Source organism: Petaurus breviceps, unplaced genomic scaffold (assembly GCF_028583685.1).
Source record: "Petaurus breviceps papuanus isolate PSGF00001 unplaced genomic scaffold, PetGlider_PUasm1.0 90740, whole genome shotgun sequence".
NCBI lineage: Eukaryota > Metazoa > Chordata > Mammalia > Diprotodontia > Petauridae > Petaurus > Petaurus breviceps.
The window spans coordinates 3,071,667-3,092,767 of NW_027187330.1; the positions used below are offsets into that span (position 1 = coordinate 3,071,667).

Below are 21,101 nucleotides of genomic sequence, written 5' to 3' on the forward strand. Positions count from 1 at the left end.
AGTCCCTCCAGCCAGTGGTTTGTCAGGCCCACCCTGGGGCTAAAACCTCAGGCTACTTTGGGGCTGGGCTCGGCTCCCAGAGCAGTGGGCTGGCCAATTCCTGCTAGCCTGCTGGGCTTTCCTCCATGGGAGGTTAGCTTCTCTGTGAAATTTTGTGGGTTCTGTAGCTCCAAAGTTTGTTCAGAGTCCCCTTTTACATAAATTGGAGGTGGTGGGAGCCAGAGCCGCGCAGAGGTTCTGTTTCTACTCTGTCATCTTGACTGCCCTATCCCCCCCCTCCACCATATTCACAATTCTTAACTTTAATATTAAAATTCTATATGTTTCTTATCTGGTTAACAAGTATTTATATAAAACCTGTCTTTCAATATTTGCCTCTGTCATCTCTTCCCAAACATATATTTTCCTCACTTTCTCATCTGCAAATTGGTAAGTATTTATTGAGTGCCTGTAGTTTACTTAATAATTCTCTTTGTGCTGTCGGGGATTCAGATCAAATATAATGACATAGATCCACCCCTGAGGAAGTTTACTGTTGGCTTTTCAGGAAGATGAGCCATCCACACATAAAGCAAAATATGATTAAGTGCTGTGTTGTGTGGTACAGTCTAAGTATTAGAACATTGTAAACAATTGCATATACTGCTTACCACTTTGCAAAACATATTTTTGTGACTATATAGAAGCTTTTGTTAATTCTGTTCTTTCTTCTGTCAGGGTAGAGGAGCCCCTTGCTAAGTGCTGATTACTAATATTGCTAGTAGGCCAGCTGCCAGGGAAAGAGAGATAGGAGTTTTCTTAGGAACCTCGGCAAACACAGTAAACAAGCAGCTTTTAGTGACAGTTTGCAGGCAGATTAAGAGTTTAGTTGAGGAGTGGGAGTGTTGTCAAATACTTTTTTCACCTTGGAGACAAGGAAATATTGATACAGAAGAAACTCTTGCCATGTCATATAGAGCAAATAAGGTGATCACCAGCTATATCTAACACACTATAAGCTAGTCTACTAGAGAAGGTGAAAGACTTGAAGTCCATCTGAAGTACACTTCTATGTTATTAGAGATAACAAAGTTTTCTTATATAAAATGAAAAATAATTCTGAAAAAAAAATTATTTGGGGACAAGAGGACCAAAATCATTGTTTAGAGTTAGGTAAGTAAAAGATTGAGACATTAAGGAAAGAGAAGAAACATTTTCTTATTGGAACTCTACAATAGATATGAGATTTATCTTCAAAGAATAATTTGTTCTGCTCTGAAAAAGTACCATCCCATATTCCATAGAACACTAAGGAATATTCACAGGCACAAACCAGTGGCAGAATTCTATTACCGTCAAGTTGAAAAGATCTGTTGATGATGCTAGACCTGACATAGAAAGTAGAAATGTGTGCTGTCACAACATGTCTTAAGACTGTATCTCCCAAAGATGACAGAGAGCTACCATTAGAAGTACTCAGTGATTTTATATATAGATAGATAGATAGATAGATAGATAGATAGATAGATAGATAGATAGATAGATAGATAGAGATATACACACATAATAGAAATTGGCATGGTTGGTACTACATAGATGAATAATGTTTATAATCTCAGCTGCCAGTGTATGAGTACAACAGATCCTCCCTCCTTCTGCTTGGAGAGGGTGGAGGTCAGACTTTGGAGTGCTACTCCCAGATCTTCCACCATTTAAAGAGGGTACCCCGAGGGGCAGCTAGGTGGCACAGTAAATAGAGCAACGGCCCTGGAGTCAGGAGGACCTGAATTCAAATACAGCCTCAGACACTTAAAACTTTACTAGCCATGTGACCTTGGGCAAGTCACTTAACCCCAATTGCCTTGCCTTCCCCTTTCCAAAAAAAAAAAAAGAGGGCACCCTGGGAATTCACTTCATTTCCCACCCAGATGTTCTCCTAGATTTCAAGATCTATAGATTTCATCATTCTGCAAGATGAATTTAGTTCTGTAACTTGTACCTCCTCAACTCATTTTCCCACCTTGACTACAAGATTGTATCATGTTCCCTTCTACTGGGTACATACCACCACTACCATCATCACTACCACTGTGCGCGCACACAGATTTCAGCTTCTTTTTTTGTATTGTTTCCTCCCATTAGACCCTGAGCTCCTTGATGGCAGGAACTATCTTATTCCTTTCTTTGTGTCCCCGGAATTTAGCACAGTTCCTGGCACATAGTAGGTGCTTAATAAATGTTTATTGACTGACAACAAAGTACAGATAGCAAATACTATTTCTTGAATTCAGGAACCCAATTGCCTTGCCTTCTCTCCCCCAAAAAAAGAAGTATGTGTTTGTATTCTAGAACATAAGAATTAAAACACAAAAGAATATTTACTGATGTTTAAATAAAGGAAAAATAGAAACAGTATTGTTATAGGGTATATGTGGTCCAGTCAGGTGGAGAATATAGATGATATTATTCTAAGATAGACTATAAGACTGGCACAGGAAGCAAAATTTGGTGATAATTTGATGGGAAGAAAATTTGACAATGTAAGCATCTTCTAGAAGTCTCATTCTTTTAAAAGCAGAGCATCTGATAAATCCTTGACTGGCCTTGCTGTTAATTTATTTTCTCATAAGGCAGAGGAAGAAACAAAAGGAATTATTGTGTATGTTTTAGGATTGTAGCTTAAAATGTTAAGGAACTCAGAAACTGTTTATTGGCTCCCCCAACCCACCCTCATCTTACAAATGAAGAGTTTGAGACCTGTGGAGTTGAAATGACTTGTATGTGTCAGAGGTAGGATTTTAACCTGGATCCTCTGACTCCAGAATCCATGTTCTTTCCACTGTACCAAATTCTAACAAACATGAAAGAAGTTATTGAAGGGGAAATGGTAGGAACCTTGGGGAAGGCAACCATATAATGCTAGACAAAATGAAGAAAAGCAAAGATAAGAGAAAAGAAGAGTGTAATGCCATGGTCAGAGACTCTGAAGAGAGATATACCTCTTGTAGCATCGGAGAGTCTTAAAAACAAACAAAACATTGAAACTCTTGTCAAAGAAGGGGTGGTGGGGCACACAGGAACAAACCTGTGTGCCAATATAGCTTGTTCTCTGATTAGCTCACGTTTTTAAAAGATGTGTCCAGAAGATGGAGGGGACATGTGACCAAGGATAAATACAAAAGAGTGACTCAGCCTAGCAGAAGAGAGTCCAAGAGGCTACAGCCAAGAAAAAAGAGTATTTTCAGATGTGCTTAGAGACGATTAAGAAAAGAATAAGGCAGACCCATGTGTTGGAGAAGGCAGAGCTACTTAATTTCTTCTTTCCCTCCCACCCTCTCCACTATTCTTTTCAACAAGGAAAATGACACTTACTGAGATGTAGAAATCATGTGATATGAGGGAACATCTGGAGGACCTAGAGATATTGAGCCTGGAAAGGAAGGATGGGAAGGGGGGTGGGGTGGTGGAGAGACTAAAGAGACTGATGATCACTACACTGAAGAAACTGAAGAAAAACAGACGTGTTCTCTGTGGTTTGAAAGGTCAGAAGTAGAAAGTAATGCTTGAGCAGCTTGGGGGTATTAATGAACTCCTGTGGCTAGAAGTCTTCGAAGAGTGATATATCCCCTGATCAGGGATTTTTTTTTTTTTTTGGAGGGCAATTGGGGTTAAGTGACTTGCCCAAAGTCACACGGCCAGTAAGTGTGTCAAGTGTCTGAGTCCGGAGCTGAACTCAGGTCCTCCTGACTCCAGGGCTGGTGCTGTATTCACTGTGCCACCTAGCTGCCCCCCAGGGATGTTTTAGAAAGAATATTTCATGGGCCAGGAGGCTGCACGGGAGAACTGTTGATGTTTTCCTCCTTTATGTGGTTCTATGATGGGAGTTTGGAAAAGGGGCAAATCATTGTGTGTGGGGGAGGGGGATAGTTTGGTTAAGTCAAGTTTTCATGGAGGATGTGGGGATGGACTTGGATCTTTTAAAATGGTTACAGAAAAAGGAGAAGGAAACTATTTGGGCAGATATTTCAGAGACAGAACTGACCATGCTCTGAATCATTTCAGTGAGGAGTTTGGGAGATACATTTGTGTTGAGTAATAAAATGAGAATCATTACCCAGGAAGGGTCCAAATTATCATGGTGAGTATAGAAACTAGACTGAGGAGGAGCTTTGACTTTGTCCTGCAAACCAACTTGCATTTTTTGCATAAAACAGTGTGTTAAGAAGCTAAATCTGTAGGTGCTGTACTTCAGGAAGTAGCAGCCTCCCTCTCCTGGGGGGTCTTGTGTCCAGTGGCCTCTTTTCAGCTTGGTTGTAGCAGCAATTCTTTTTCAGGTATGTGGTGAGCTAATATCCCTTCCAGCTCTGAGATCCTGTATGTAGATAAGTAAAAGAGAGATTGAATGAAGAAAAGACTAGAGTTAGAAAAAAGCAGGAGATTGTTGGGAGGCATTAAATAGTAAGGTCCTCAATTACTTGGCATTGATAGTGGAAGAGATTGGGTGGATACAGAGGACTTCTTGAAGGCAGAATAGACGAGATGTAGTAAATGAATGGGATCAATGAGATGAAGGAAGGATGGATTTAATTTATCATCTCTATGCAGATGACATCCAGATCTGTACTCGGCTGCCAAAGTGGTTTTTCTAAAGCATAGATCCGACCATGCTCCACTCCCAACTCCACCCTCCCAGTCAGTGGCTCCCTATTATCTACAGAATAAAATATAAATTCCCCTGTTTGGCATTTAAAATTCTTCGCAATCTCCCCTTTTCCTATTCTTCTTTCTAGTTTTGTTATATGTCCGTCCCTTCCACAAACTCTACAATCCAGCTTCAGGGGTCCGCTTATAGTTCTTTGAACATGACTCTCCATTTCCTGTCTCTGTGCTTCACCTTTTAGATTATCTGACTTCCTTCAGGATGCGGCTTCAGTGCCTTCTTCTACAGAATGCCTTTCCCATTCCCTTCCATCTTTTCTGTCTACAGTGTACATGCCTAGTTAATTACATGATGTCTCCCCTCAGTAGAACATGAGCTCCTAGAGAACAGGGTCTGCCTTTTCTTTGTGTCCCCAGTGCAGAGTATCATGCAGTCCATACTGAGTGTTTGCTGATGCTTTTTCACTAACCAGTTGACTCCGTGTCCAGCCCTAGTCTCTTTGCTGAGCTCTATCTAGTCCTTCCTTATCATGTCTGTTATACATTTCGTTGTGTCATTGTTGTTTTATTCTGAAATTAACAAGCAAAACCAATTAAATGGGCATTTTCTATAGATAGTAAAATAGAAAAGGATTTCACAAGAAACTACAGGTGTCTGTTACATACAACTTGTTTTTCTTCCTATGTATATAAATTCAACTTGTAGCTTTCAAAGCTGTCTGGCTTGTCTCTGCTCCTTACCAGATATCCTTGTGTTCTCTGCACTTTAAAAAAAAGATGCATCAGTTATCCATTTGTCTTTCTTTTTTTTTTCTCTCCTACACATATCCACCTTGACTTCCCACCCTTATACGAGAAGAAGCAAAAGACAATTCCTGTCCTCCAGGATCTCACATTCTAATGGAGGGGACAACAAACAAACAGATATGCTCTAACATGCTAATGACAGGGTAAATGGGAAGTGGTTAAGAGAGAGCAGGCACTGGTATTAGGAGGGTTGCTTCCTATAGAAGGGAAGGTTTTGGTTGGAACTTAAGCCAAGGAGGTCAGTAGGTGATGAGGAAGGAGAACATTCCAGGCATGGGAGAGGGCCAGATAAATGCCCAGAGCCGAGAGATGGAGGCGCCATGGAGTAGTCAAACAAACAAATTCCCACATTGACTGTATCTGAAAATGTATGTCTTTTTCTGCATCTTGGGCTTCAGTACATTTCAAGCTGTAATCTCTTACCCAGGATGTTCAAAACAGAACTTAATATCTTTTCCTCCCATCTCATCCTTCTTCCAGACTTCTCTGTTATTGTCAAGGGCACCACCATCCTTCCACTTACTCAGTTCACAACCTCATAATTATCCTTGACTTCTCATTCTTCCTTACCCCATATATCTAATCAGTTGTTTATACTTGCACAATACCTCTCACATCCATCCCCTTCTCTCTACCCATACAGCCTTCAACCTAACTCAGTCCTTCATCACCTCATGTGTAAATATTGTAATGCCTCCTAATTAGTCTCCCTGTCTCTGTTCTCTCCTCACTCCTCCAAACAGCTTGCCAAAGTGATTTCCTAAAGCATCTGTCTGGCGATATCACTCTCCTGTTCAGTAAACTCTAGTGGCTTCCTTTTACCTCTGAACTAAATATAAACTCCTCCATTTGGAATTTAAAGGCCTCACAACCTAAAGGCTCCAACCTTTCCAGCCTTTTTAACTTTCACACTCCCTGTGATCTTAACAAACCAGCCTTCTTTACTGTTCTTCATCACAGCCTTCCATTTGCTGTTTCTGTTCTTGAAGAATAGGACTGATGAGGTCACTGAAATCCCAAGCCTTGAGAATGGATCTGCTCTCCAAAGCAGAAAGTAACAGTTGTGCTTCCCAGCTCAGGAGCTGAGCCCAGTTTTGTGTAATTCCAGAATTGGCCCTAGAGTCAGTGAAACCTGGCTGTGGTTCAGAGGGAATCTGAGAGACCATGTCAGGAATCCCATTGTGCTCCAGATTAGAGGGGATGCTCAGAATTGAGTTTGGTCATTAGCACCCATGTTCAAGAATTACCAATGTTGGCTGTAATGATAGACACCATGATGTCCAGACCCACCTGAGTTGTACCAGGTTGTTGAGTACCTCACTTTGGTGAGTTACAGCTTGAGAACCAGGATTCTTGTTTGAAAATATTAATTTAAATATTCATGACTTTATATATTGAATTCATGAGATCCTAATTCTGAACATGTAAAATAGATCAAGGAGTCTAAAATATGTTGCAATTTTTTTTCAGTGTCAGTATTAAAGGCACATGACTTACAAAATGCATAATAGGTTTTAAAAACCAATTTAATCCTCTCTCAAAAGAGTAATCTTCTAAGTTAGGCTGTTGTTAGTGAATGGTATATGTTAAAGCCAAAGTACTTTTATTGTTGTCTTTAAGGGATAAACATTTATTATTTGTTTTCTAGACTTTGCCAAAGAAAGACTGTAGGCCCATCCCATCACTTTCAAATATACGTTTCAGACTGTGGCAACAAGAATCTTCCAGAAATTATAAACTTCATCTTTCATCACACAAATCTTTTTAGATAGATAGCTGTCATGTTACCGAAGCTTTCCAGAGAAAGATCCTCTCCTATCTCTCTCTGTAATAACTTGAAGTGCTTAATCACTTTTTCAGCAAGGAAATTCTTTTTTCTAATTAACCTAAATCACTTTCATTTCCTTTTATCTGGTTTTCCTCAAAAGGGTCTTTTCCTGGCTGGATGTCCTGAGAGTGGGGTATGAGTAATGCCTATATTGGTGTGATTTTTCAAGTTAATACGTAATCCCTTTTTGAGAAAGCAGGAGGGCAGACGCCAGACTTGTGCGTTCAGACTTCTGAATTCACTGAGTACTATAGAACCCTAGAGTTGGAGCTATAAGAGACCACAGTAAACATCTAGTTCAACCCCTTTCTTTTATTGGTGAGAAAATGGAAGCCCCCAAATAAAGACTTACTCAAAGGCATGCAGCTCGTTCTGGCAGAGCCTCTGCAACATCTCATATCCATCACCCTAGTCCAGGCTCTCATCACCTCACTGTTACAGTAGCCTGACTATTAATCGGCTTACCTAATTGTTGCAGCAGCCTTTTAACCAAACTTCTTGCCTCTGTACTTACTCCAGTCCATTCTCCATACAGCTGCCAAAGGGATTGTCCCAAAGTGCAGGTCTAACTGTAGCACCCTGCTCAGTAAACCTCAGTAGCTGCCTGTTATCTCTAGGCTCAGTGGATAGAGTGCTGGGTCTGGCGTCAAGAAGACTTTATTTGAGATCTGGCCTTAGATACTTACTAGGCAAGCACTTAACTGCTCTCTGCCTCAGTTTCCTCAGCTGTAAAATGGGGATAATAATAGCACCTAGCTACCCAGGTTGTTGTAAGGATCAAAGGAGATAGTTATAAAGCACTTAGTACAGTGCCTGGCATATTGTAGGTATTTAATAAATGCCTTCCTTCCTCCCTCCCTCACTGCTACCTCCCATCCTCTTTCCTTCCTTCTTTTTTTCCTTCCCTCTTTGCTTTCCTCTTGTCCTCCCTCCCTCCTTCCCTCTCTCTCCCTTCAGACATTCACAACCTGGCCCCATCTTGCTTTTCTTGACACATCATTCCCTTTTATGTATACTGTGTTCCGGCCAAATTGGCCTTTTTACTTTTCTTCCCACATGCTACTCCATTCCACCCCTCATGCCTTTTGCACTAGTTGTCTCCCATGCCCAAAATGCACTCCCATCCCACTCTTTTCTCCTAGCATCCCTAGCTTCCTTCAGGACTCAGCTCCAAGGCTACTTCCCACATGAAGCCTTTTCTGATCCCTCCCCCCCCTCCACTGCTAGTGTCTTTCCTACAAGTGCCTTGTGTCTATTCTCACTTGATGTATGTATGTGTAGTCTGCCCCTTCAGATACTGTAAGCTCCTTGAAGGCAGAGATAATTGTATAGCTAACACCTAGGACAGTGCAAGGCACAAAACAGGTATTTAACCTTATTGCTTGATTCTGCCTGGCTCCAAAGTAGGTAGCCTATTAATTTTGCCAAAGGGCTAACTTTCCTCTGCTTTGTCTTCTAATCTGATCTAGCATCCATTTTATATTTTATTATTTCTCTTTATCATAGTTCTTCTGACTTCATCATAGTTTTTACTGCAATAGTTCAAAATAAAAACAGAAGACATCTTTTAGTTGAGCTGCCCCTTCTTCATTATTTGTTTTTGCCTTTTTTCTATGAACTCCATCTTACTGTGTGATCTCTTTATGCCCTTGAGCCTACATTTGCATTAAATCCAAGTAACCTTCCCAGTTCACCTTATCCCTTCTAGTACTCCTCCACCCCCTCCCCTGTACCTGCTTTCCACCTCTCCCTTGTCCCCTGCCCACAAGAATGCCTCTTCCAAATAGTGCATTTAATACATTCCCTCCCCAGGGACTTGTGAAGATTAATTAGTTGATGTCTGTAAAGTGCTTGGGAACATCAAATACTCCCGGGTAGTGCTCTGTGATGACATTATTGCTTTTAAAATTCAGCGGCAGCTTCTGTTCTCCAAGCTGTGTTTTTTTTTCCCTGTATATCATTATCCACTTTTGACTTTATATGAGATTGGCGGTTTCTTTCCCTTCCTTTCTCAGTGTAATGTATTTTATGAGACTTTATAGGAACTTAATAAATGTTTATCAGAAGAATAAAACTATCTTATTTTAAGGAGTACAATGTTTGCTTTCTTGTGTTGCAGAAAGAAAGGATTTGATATTAAGTGGGTGGACGACACACATGCTCTAGGAGTGTTCTCCAGTCCCATTACAGGTATCTCTCTCTCATCTGTTCTTACCAATTGAAGGAACCAGGCATGTTTAGCTGGAGAAGAGAAGACTCAGAGAAGATATTAGGACTGTCCTCAAGTATCCGAAGGACTGTCCTCAAGTATCCGAAGAACTGTCCTGAGAAGGGAGGTTAGGCTTGTTCAGTTGATCCCAGAAGACAACTTGCCTTAAAGGCAGATTTCAGCTTGATGCGAGGAAGAACTTTCTAACAATTAGAGCTGTCTGAAAGTCACATGGCTTGTCTCCAAAGATGCTCGATTCTTCCAGCTCAGTGGTTTCCATGCAGGGGCTGGAGAGGAATGTCTGTAGTATAATAGATTAAGCCGAATAGCCACTGGGTTCCCTTCCAGCTCTCAAATTCTGATTCCCTTCCTTTCCTGCCCTCCTTTTCCTCCTGTAATATGACTACCCTTATCAGCTCTAATGGTCCTTTGAATTTCTCTTCAGACAGTAGGGGCTCTGGGACAACTGCAGGTTTTTTTACAGTGGTATCTTGGCACCTTGATTTGTAGGTGATGGGTGATATAAAGAGAGCAGTCCTTCTCCATCTTCTGAAGGATTACTTCTGAATCTGGTGGAAGGTGTTACATTTACTTACTAATACCTGGAGGAGATTTTTCCACAGTACTTTTGATGCTATTTCATCACCATCAGAATCAATGAAATAATAAATCTGAACACCTCTCCTCCACCCTCCCCAAAAAAAGGCACCAGGAGTAATTAAATTGTGATACCAAAAGACCCCTTGGAAGCTTGTGATAGCCACACTTTTTTTGTTTTTATATGCCTTCATATATGTAAGCATCCCCATGAAAGAACTGGGGGGGGGGGGGTCTTCTCAGACATTAGACTCCCCCTACCCTTACCCCCAACCCCTTGAGACCAGGATCTGTTGTGTTTGTATTCCAAGTACCTAATATAGTTCCTGGTGTATAATAGGAATAAAGAAATATTTGTTGAACAAGTGAATGAAATGGATAGTTTCTATCACTTCCCCTATTTCCAAGAAGTTACTTCTGAGAACCAGCTTCAGATTTTTCTTCTTTTCATTCCTTTCTTACTGTTCATGTTAAAACTTCTCTGCAGCTCGTGATGCCCTGAATACTAAGCACATGATGGTAAAGATCCGGCCCCTCTCTCAGGCCACAAGAGCAGCCAAAGCCAAAGCAAGAGCTTGTGCTGGTGAGTCGGGCCCCCATTGGTACCTGATTTTCTGTCCCTGTGTGGCACCAACAGTCCCAGAGCTGCAGGGCTGTCCCTCTCTGAGTCCTCTTGACAAGTGAAGAAGTTCATCTGGGGCTCTGATGGGGTCGTTGGAGCAGGCGTGTCCTCCCTCCAGCCTGTCCTGTGTCTCATCACTGCTAGATCCAGGTCTGGCTGAGACTGACTGGCTTAATGTAATCACTGCATAAAGTTGTGTTATTGCAGATGATGAAGCCAAGTTGTACTTCACAATGTTAATTTCCTGTGATGCTCATCTAACACTAGTATTAATTACTGCTGATGCAGCCCTTGTTAGTCTATTTGGTATGTTAATTACTGTGTTAAATCACTTAGGACTGAGCTGCTTACTTCTTACTCCTGCTTACTCCCTCCTCCTCCCTGCTTCCTCCTTAGAGTTTCTCCAGCCAGCCAAGGCACGTCCTGAGACTTCCGCTGCCCTGGCCCGAAGGCTAGTGATCAGTGCCCTTGGGGTGCGGAGTCAGCGAACCAAAGCAGAACGGGATGCCGAGCTCAAGAAGCTGCAGGAAGCCCGTGGTGAGTTGGAGAATTGATTCCTTCCCTTGTTCTTTTTAAGAACTTTTCCAGAGCCTCCCTTGAAGGCCATTGAGGAAAGGAGAGCAGCCTGTTTCGTTTTGCCATTTCCCTCCCTGTGAAAGCTCTTGGAGGTAATGAGATGGTTGTTGTGCTGATGCTGTTGTGCTTTCTTTGGGAGAAAGGCATTCTAAAATCTGTTTTATACCCAACCAGATATTCTAATCAATGCTTCTTGCAGTGTTTTTCATGAGATATGTATCAACCCTCTAGATAACATCTGTGGTTCTTTGTAAAGCATAGTAATGTCTTCCCCAACCTTTAGCAAAGACTTTCTTGTGAAGTACATTTCTAGTGGAAATCCTGCCTCTAGAATGAAAGGAAATTTGCCATGGTTTGTGCTCAGCACATCCATTAGATCAGTGTGATCTGATCTTATCAATGCTCAGGTAAGAAGTAACAGAAGCATAGTGCTGGAAATTCTGTTAACAACAAGAGAGAATGATTTTGATTTTTTTTTTTTTTGGTCTGAGACACCCCTGAATATTTCCAGTGTGACATGATCTGGAGTCCCTGTCTTCTAATTATTTACTAGTAGCTAGAGTTCTAGGAAAATGTTTCTAGTCCACAGTTAGATTTTTTTCTTTCCCCACAGTTGGGAGCTGAAGTTAAAGTCTGTCTCTTTCCCTTTATCAGCTGTTGACTTCTTCGCAAAGGCTTGGGATTCTGGCTTGGCTCCTAAGTACTTTTTATTGACATTTAAGGTTTAGACAGTCTCATTGCCCCAGCTTAGGATCTGGGGAATCTGTGAAGGCAATTTATTCTGAGAATTCTCCTTACCAGAAAGTAACTTCATTTTTTCATTAAATGAATTGAAGTTTCAAAGACCTTGTTTATTGCTGGTCTAACAAGGCCATTAATACTTCCTGTCCACTCTGCTTGGGTGATAGCCGCCAGCTCACAGCCTCTCAGCTGCACTGACCAGATAACCAGTGACAGAGTGTGTCATGGCAGGTGCTGAAGCTCCAGAGCTGAACCCAAACTGGCTTTGAAACCTTAATGATGGTAATGAGCTAGTTGTGAGTTCTGTGCTCTGCTCCGTCATTGAAGGCCTCCTCGAGGCAGGAGAGAGGTGTCCTGCTGATGTGGAGGAGCAGTAACTAACTACAGGGCCCGGTGGAGGACCAGTGGGATGTTAACGCCTGCGTTACGTCACCTGTCTTTGGAGACATTTCAGTTGGCAGACGCGAGTCCTGCCTAGCCTCCCTTCAGCGCCCTTCACTTCATGTTTACTTGGTAGGACTGTAGCAGACAGTGCTAGCAGCAGCAGTAGCCGTGTCAGTACCTTGCCATGCCAGTTATATGTAAATGCTGTGGATGTTGGGACTGTGAGTAGCCTCTGCAGGGAGGGAGGAAGGGAGGGAAGCAACCATTTTTAAGCACCTCTTATGTGCCAGGCCCTGTACTAAAGTGCTTTACAGTGTCATCTTGTGTGATCTTCACAGCAGCCCTGGAAAGTAAGCGCTATTATTATCCCCATTTTACAGTTGAGGAAAGTGAAGCAGGTAGTGGATAAGTGACTTGCCCAGGGTCACCCAGCTAGTAAGTATCTGAGAACAGATTAGAATTCAGGTCTTCCTGACTCCAGTGACCTACTATATCAAGTTTCTTTCTGGTGGTACTGATGGTCTAAAAGATCTGTCTTCATAGACTCGTTCTTCCATATTTTCTAGAAATGATCCTAATCTTTGTGTCTGAGAACAGGATTTGCATAGGAGAATTTTGTGTTGTAGTAAAATCTCCTCTTACCAGCACTGTTCCAGATTAAGTAGATGCTGTTGTGTTTCTGTGGAGCCCACAAATTTCCACTTATCAGCATCTGAATTCAGGCTCTAACCTTTTTTTTTCAAGATGAGAGAAAGCTCTAGAAGAAATGGAAACCCACCCAGCACTATTTCTGTCACCGTTTTTTTCCAGCCACAACACTTTATATTTTCATAACATTGATCAAATCTTACCACTGTCAGGAGGCCTCCTCTCCATTCATGGGTTAAGAAAATATATACCTCCCTTAGGCATCATAGATGAGTCGTTTCTCTTTTCATTGCTGCCCTGCAGATTAAAGTTAAAAAAATACAAAACCATAAAAATCTTAGCGTCAGGCCAGGTTGGATGAGACCTTGAGGCCATATCATACTTAACCCTTCCCTGGAAAATGATAATCAGTTCTGTTCTGAAAGACTCCAGAGGAAGAAATTCTACAATCTCCCCTGGTAACTTCTATCAGTTTCTAGCAACTTTCATTGCCAGGAAATTCTTCAGTCTAATTTAACTTTGTTGTTGTTGTTATTAACCTTTTTCTCCCTAGTTATCTCCTTAGTAGAAGTAGAGAGTCCTTTGTGAAGACAGAGTGATGAGTGGGAACAGATCTGAGTTAGCAGTCAAAGTCTGTGTTCCAATCTAGTCTCTGCTTTTATGTGTCTGGGTGGCCAGAAGAAAGTCACTGTGCCCTAGTTTCCTCATCTGCAGAATGGACATAATAATACTTGACCTGCCTCCCTGATGGAGTCTTTATGAAGATAAAAACAAGCCAGTGTGTGAAAATGTCTGGGAGAGCAGACCTCCGTTTTCTCTTCTTAAAATGATGAGGTTGAATTAGGTGATTTACAGAACCCCTTTGTGCTCTCTAACATTCTCTGATTCTGCCACTAAGGAATCCTATTCAGATGCCACATGCTCTTGTGATAGTAACTGGGTGGATTTGTTGTAAAATCATTATAACAGTATTGACATTGTTCCTGACACCATCCCATCCTTACCCTGCAGCCTTCTCCAGGCCTCGATGCCTTTAACTTTTTTTCCTAAGCCTTATTTGATCATCTTCATGCCTTGCTTGTCATCTCCTTTACACATTTTCTCCATCCTCTTACTCTGTAGCTTGGATAGCGCAAGAAACTGTCCTGTTCACAGATTCAGGATTTGTGGTTTTGAATAATTTCACATAGTGCATCTTTGTGCCATGAAGCCATGTGTGAAGACCTGACTCAAAAAGACCTGGGGAACTTTCCCTTTTCACCTTAGATGAGATCCTCTCTTACACCAGTTTTGTGATAGCAGCCTCAGCTTAGCTCCCTCTTATCTTCTCAAGTTTTCTGTACTTTTGGTCCACACTGCCCTTGGTTCTGCTTGGTTGTGGCCGAGTTGTAGACTGGAAGAAAGAGCTTTCATCACCCAGTCTACCTAATTAAAACATTGATAATTTAAAAGTAAGATCTTTTTGTAGATAACTCTGGAGGTGCCTGTGACAGAATTATCTTACAGGATCTCTGAGGTGGCAGGGACCCCAGAGCCATTGAGTCCAGTCCATGTCCACATGAGACTCTAGGCTTCAACCTCTGTGACCTCAACAAGTCACCTTACCTTCACAGTCTCTGTCTTCAGTTGTAAGATGAGCGCATTGGACCACATGGTGTCCGAGGGCCCTTCCAGCTCCAGAGCTCTCATCCTCTGGTCCTTGTGCCGCATACATAACAAATGGTCATCCCCACTTGGCTTGAAGATCTCCAGTGAGGGAGGGAAGCCCACTACCACCTGAGGAACCCATTCCATTTTTGGACAGGTTGAATTGTTAGGATATCACCCTCACTTGGCACTTGAAAACATTTTTTTCTTTGTGTGAATTTAATACTCATGAACAAATAGAGATATTCAGATATACACACATGTAAGGATTGTATATGAAACTGTGAAATTCTGTTACATAGTTTGTATTGAAAAGTATATATTAAACTTAACATGATGATAAGAAGATTGCCCTAATTGTTTGTTCCCTTCTGAACTTATTTTTATTTTCTTCTTTGTAGTTTTTAAAATTTTATTCTTAGTATATAGTATTCTTACAAAAGCTGAAAATTGTTATTTTAGCTAGAAAATAATACATTCAAGAGTTGAAAGAATTTTAAGTTTTTTGATCTTGAATTAATACTAGTTGAAAAAATTCCCTATTATTTTCCTTCCTAAAATATTTATTAAGTCACTACAAGGTAACTTGTAGTGTTGTTCAGGAATACAGAAAAGTAAGTCATAGCCCCTGCCTTATGAAGTTTGCATCCCATTCGGGAAGACAATTCAATTCAGTTGATCCTGTGTGTAAAGCAAATAGACAGCCTGTCATAGTGACTGGAGCTGGGCGAGCCTCTTCTACGACCAGGTTACAAACTGCCAGGTTACAATTTTGTTGTATTTGCCAGATTGTAATTGTAATTGCCAGATTTTTATTGGATGAAGAAATTGGTTCATCAGAAGTTAACTATAACAATGAAACCACAGGTCCAGGCCAAAAAATCATTGTAAAGGACTGTGCTAGATAGTAGGAGAGAGAGAGAATGATATGAACCTTGGCCCTTCCCTCATGAAATTCACAGTCTGATACACAATAAATATATTAGAATGATCTGAAAGGTCGGATCAGAAGGGAGCTCCTGACCTGGGTGTTTCCAGCAAGGCTTAGTTCTAATGCCAGCATTCATCCCATTGTTGGGCTGTTTTAAAATCACAAAACTACATCGATGGCTATTGCTCAGCTTTGTACTATTTAGAAAGTTTTCTGTTTGTTGTAATCCAGGTTACTCCTTATATAAATTTCAGTACCTTTGTATCTGTCTGACCACATCACTAACACATTCGATCTATGTCCTTCCCCCCCACCCCCCGGCCAGGGTCACTAATAGTTTTAGTGAACATCTCATTTCTTCCATCACAATCAGCAGTGAGAATTCTTATAGCTTTTGATAGTTCATACAGTACTTACCTCACCACAACCCTGAGAGTATGTCATGAAAGTATTGTGCCCATTTTACAGAAAGGGAAGCTGAGAACTAGATGCAAATGATTTGCCCAGAGTCACAGAGCTAATTGGTGATAGGGCCAGTACATAAATCTATATCTTCTGACTTCTCCAAGTCTCCCTCTTCTTTCCACTGATCCATAGAAGAGTGATGAAAATGTTTAACAGCCTTAGCCTAGGAGCCCTGCTGAATACCACTTAGTTCCCCAGACTGATAATACTAACCCCTAGATAATCATCTTCTAAGTATGACCTTTCATGGTGGTATATCTCCCCACCTCAAATATAACTCTTCTGCAAGCTGAACTACATTTTCTCAGTATATTGATAAATATCTAAATGCTTGCTGAATCAAAAATCTAAAGCCTTACCAAAATCAAGATAGGTCACATTTTTCACCTACCCTTGATCTACCACATTTTTCACTCAAAGTAATAGAACGATATTAGATTAGTATGGTTGGACTTGTTCTTAAGAAAGCCGTGCTCATTATTATTCTGTAGGTGTTTGTGAATTGATTTTGTGATGATTTTTTTCATTATTTTTCCCAGGTGTAGAAGTAAATCATACAGGTCACATCCCCTTTCCCTTTTTAAAGTGAAAACACTGGCCCTTTTCCAATCTTTCATGCCTGAAGTCTGAGACATGGTAGCTAGTGACCCTCCAGTGACTTCAGTCAATTCATTTAAAACTAGGAAATGTATAAGTCATTAGGCCCTGTTTATTTAAATGCATTGAGGTGCTTTCATACTCTGGTCCCAGTTCTGCTGTCATTTTTTCCTCTCTATCTCTCCTAAATCTGTCTTTTATAAAATTGTCCCTGCTCCTAGCTTCTGTATCACTTATTAAAACCATCTTGGAGCTCCGCAGAAATAGGCAAAACAAATCTTCACCACCTTTTAGTGTTTTCTGTTATTTTCAGTTGGTTAAAGGGATAGCATTCATCTTGATTTTTTTGTTTTACATATCTTCCTGTTTGTGTTTCCAGGTTGTATTTTAAAGTAAGATTAAGGGAAAGAGCACTTGACTGAGAGCATGGAAGGCCCTGGCTCCCAGTGTGAACTTTGGAAGTTCCTCTCTGGTCCTCCTTTCCCTTGTCTTTAAAATGAGCATGGTGCCCTTAATGTTCTCTCCTTCAGCTCTGAAATTCTCCTATTCTAGGCTTACTTGAACATTTCAGAATGTATTCACAGTTGCTTTGTACTGATTGCTAATGGGTAGACTAGGTGTTGTTGGTTTGTTTGTTGGTATGAACCATCTAGTTTTCCTTCACATTTCCAGTGGTTTTTATATTCTCTTAAAAGATTAATGTTCGGGGCTACTAGGTAGTGCAGTGAGTAAGAGGCCAGCCCCAGAGTCGGGAGGACCCGGGATTGGTTCCGGCCTCAGATACTTAACACCCACACAGAAAAAAATGGCCATGTAACCTTGGGCAAGTTACTTAACCCTGATTGCTTTAAAAAAAAAAAAAGATTAATGTTCATGAACTTACCCCCTAGGACTCCTTTGCCTTTTATTCTACTTTCCCCTAAAACAGGTGTTCTGAACCATTTTTATGTCATGAATGGACCCTTGTCACAAGCTCTTGAAGTCCGTGGACCCCTTCTCAAAATGTTTGTGGCCTACATTCCTAATTGAAGTGAATGCTAACTTTTAGTGAAGGATTAATAAAAAAGAGAGATACACATACACATATATGGAATATATGTGTCTATATATGTATTGTATCTGTGTGTATGTATGTATACATACATATGTAAATGCTTGTATATTTTTCTGCCCCCCAATTAAAGTTCACAGACCCTATAAAAATCTCTCCATTGATCATCCCTTGGTGCACCATAGACATTAGATTAAGCATCCCTTGATCTCTAGCCCTTTATAGTTTCCTTAGATTGTTTGAAAAGCTTGATTTTTGAAAATTCACTTTGTTTATTTTGTAAGAGTTCAGTTTACTTTCCTTGTAGTCTAGAATCCTTTTCAATTTCTGCTCACTTTCTCTTAACATTCCTCCACCTTTAATAAGCTCCTCTCTGTTGGAGAATTAGACTGTTCCTCAGTTTTCTAAACAAGCCAGCTACAGCCATTACACTTGTATGCCCTGTGTCTAGAGACCCCAGCCTGACCTAGAGCCAAATAATAGCCTCAGGGCTATCCCCAGGCAGTCATTTTCTGACAGGGAAAGAACAGGGCACTGATTGACCAGCCATTTGCCTTGATGAACTTCTCCTACAGGCTCATTCTCATTTTTTACTTGGATATCTTGGCTGCTGTATTCAGTGCATGCCACAAGATGGAGCCCAAATTGCAACGAATTCCTTTCCCTGTCATTGTCACCTACTAGTCTGCAACCTGTCAGTGCTTTTGCCCCCAGAGTTTTACAATCAGAGAGTTAAAGGCAGGATATCTCATTTCTCTGTTTAGGTATAATTCAAAAAGTATTTTTATATATTCAGCCTCTTTGATCTTCATACTGTAAAGTCCCTTATATCTGTTACCATATTTAATCTTTTCAATAGACCCAGATGGCAAATAATTGGTAAAGCTTGTTTTATAAAATTTGAAGATAGTCATTTCATTGGTGTGAGGAAACTCCAAAATCATGCAGGTTGGCAAATTCTCTATAACTTAAAAATCTTAGAGTGACCTAGAGCGCTTAGAAGTTGAGTGACTCTCCTAGAGTCTCACAGCCAGTTTATGTTAAATGTAGGACCTGAACCCAGGTCTTCTTGTCTTCTGGGCAGGCTCTCTATGCATTCTGCCATGCTGCCTCTCACTGTCAAATTAAAAAGAGAAAATTAAGCCACTGCCTCCAAAATTGCATTTTCAGTGGTCTTAGAAGCAACATCAGTTCTCCATCATTTCTTGTGGTCATTGTCATTTACTGGATATTCATTCTGCCTTCATCTACCCCCAAACTCCCCCCATCAGTAATCCGAGAACACTAAACTTACGAAATATTTTGCAGAAAAGCAATGTTAAGAAAGTATATAGCTTATTCCATTGGAGTTTAGAACTAGAGGTTGGGTAATGAGTACTCAAACACATTCTTGACCCCTCACCCCAACCCTTGTTCCTCTTGAATAAATGAGAGATGAATGTAAAACAAATTAAATCCAAAATGACAGGCAGTCTGAAGGAGGCATTAATACAGTTGAGAAGTAGAGTGTAGAGTAAGAGGGGCAAGAATAACCAGGCAAGAACTGATAGCTGGGATGTGCTGGAGTCCAATCTTAATTCTAAAATATATTTTTCCAATATCATTACTAAACATATATGTCCCATGATATAGCATCCTAATGTTTGAAGAAGTTAAATGAGTTACAGGAGGAAATAATAAAATTATACTAGTTAAGGATCTCAACTTTCCCCTCCCAGAACTAGAGAAATTTAACCAAAAAATAAACAAGAAAGAAAAGTTAAGGGAGTGAGTAGAATTTTAGAAAAGTTAAATATGATAGACCTGGAGAACATTGAATGGGCATAGAAGGGAATATACCTTTTCTCAGCAGTACATGGCATGTACACAAAAATGGACCATGTATTAGGGTATAAAAATCTCACAGTCAAATGCAAAAAGGCAAAAATATTAAATGTATCCTTTTCAGATCATGTTGCAATAAAAATTACATTTAATAAAGGGCCATGGAAAGAAAGATTAAAAATTAATCGGAAACTAAATAATCCAATCTTAAAGAACAAGTGGGTCAAAGAACAAGTCAGAGGACCAATCAGTAATTTCATTAAAGAGAATGACAACAATGAGACGACATTCCAAAATTTGTGAGTTGCAGCCAAAGTACTTAAGGGAAAATTTATATCTCTAAAATCAATAAAGTAGAGAAAGCAGATCAATGAATTGGGCATGCCACTAAAAAAAACTAGAAAAAGAACAAATTAAAAATCTTCAGCTAAACACCAAATTGGACATCCTGAAAATCAAAGGAGAGATTAATAAAACTGAAAGTAAGAAAACCATTAAACTAATAAATACACCTAGGAGCTGGTTTTATGAAATACACCCTTTTCTCGTCTCTTCATTCTTCCCCTTGTTTCTCTATGATACGACATTTTCTTATTGGTGTTGCAGAGGCATTAGTTACTGATAACCACGTCAGGAAAAAACAGTGATTCTATTTGTCGTTGTTGAAATTTCCCTAAAACCTTGGCCTGAGGGAAAGTCAGTTGGTTGGAGTTCTGTGGAACCGATTTTAATATTGCCTCTCTTTACAGAAAGAAAGCGGTTGGAGGCCAGGCAACGGGAGGACATCTGGGAAGGCCGGGACCAGGCTACTGTCTGAATGTCATGCAAAGAAATGGATACTTTCCTGAATTCAGAAGGCTCCAGACTAGAAGACCCTTGCTGAGTTTCCTTTGTGTGAGAGAAAGACAGAGACTGTGGGTTCAGAGAAAAAGTGAACTTCTCTGTCTTGGCAGCTCTGCTTTCTAGAGCTGGAAGGAAAAGTTTGGAATCACTCCATGCGGGAAATAGGAGGAAGTAGTGTTCATCAACTAGGAAGGAACTCGGAAGCTGATGCCTCTTTAGAGTCTGCTGGGCAAGAGAAGCCATAGATGTGTGAGCGATTTACCTATGAAGAGTTTAACCAACCTAACAGCAGAAGGATAGAGGGGCCACCGGGGCCCCAGGCCAGGAGATACCAGGACCTTGAGAGGAAAGACGTAGGCCCTGACAAACATCCTCCAGCACCTCTTCCAGCTGTAAACAGAGATGCCTGGACAGTCTGCAGATGGAGGTGAAGCACCTAGTATTCTCAGGGTGCCCAGAACCAGAAACTTAGTGCTGGCTCCATTTTAATGATCGGTCCAGAGCCCCATAGATGGCTGACAGCAGCACATTATGAGCATTGGGTCTCAAGAGCTTTAGCTTTGCTGAGAGCCTGCCTGCTGCTGCTTCTGTCACGTGGCAGCTGGGGTGTGCCCCTGGCATGACGGCCACCCAGGCCTGTGTAAACACTGATGTCATGGGGTAACAGAGATGCATTAAATCTATTTCCTGACA

At 40.9% G+C, this 21,101-nt stretch overlaps 1 protein-coding gene across 6 annotated transcripts in view; it reads left to right on the top strand.

Annotated features, from left to right (window-relative positions):
• The window catches only part of R3HCC1L (R3H domain and coiled-coil containing 1 like), a 120,822-nt gene extending 99,721 nt beyond the window's left edge, over positions 1–21,101 (top strand). For all 6 annotated transcript variants that reach the window (XM_069067158.1, XM_069067159.1, XM_069067156.1 and 3 more), the window contains 4 exons: positions 9,393–9,463; positions 10,567–10,662; positions 11,098–11,238; positions 20,315–21,101. In XM_069067158.1, coding sequence (XP_068923259.1) covers positions 9,393–9,463; positions 10,567–10,662; positions 11,098–11,238; positions 20,315–20,382 — 376 coding nt within the window. In that variant the 3' untranslated portion in view covers positions 20,383–21,101. The remainder of the gene's footprint in view (positions 1–9,392; positions 9,464–10,566; positions 10,663–11,097; positions 11,239–20,314) is intronic.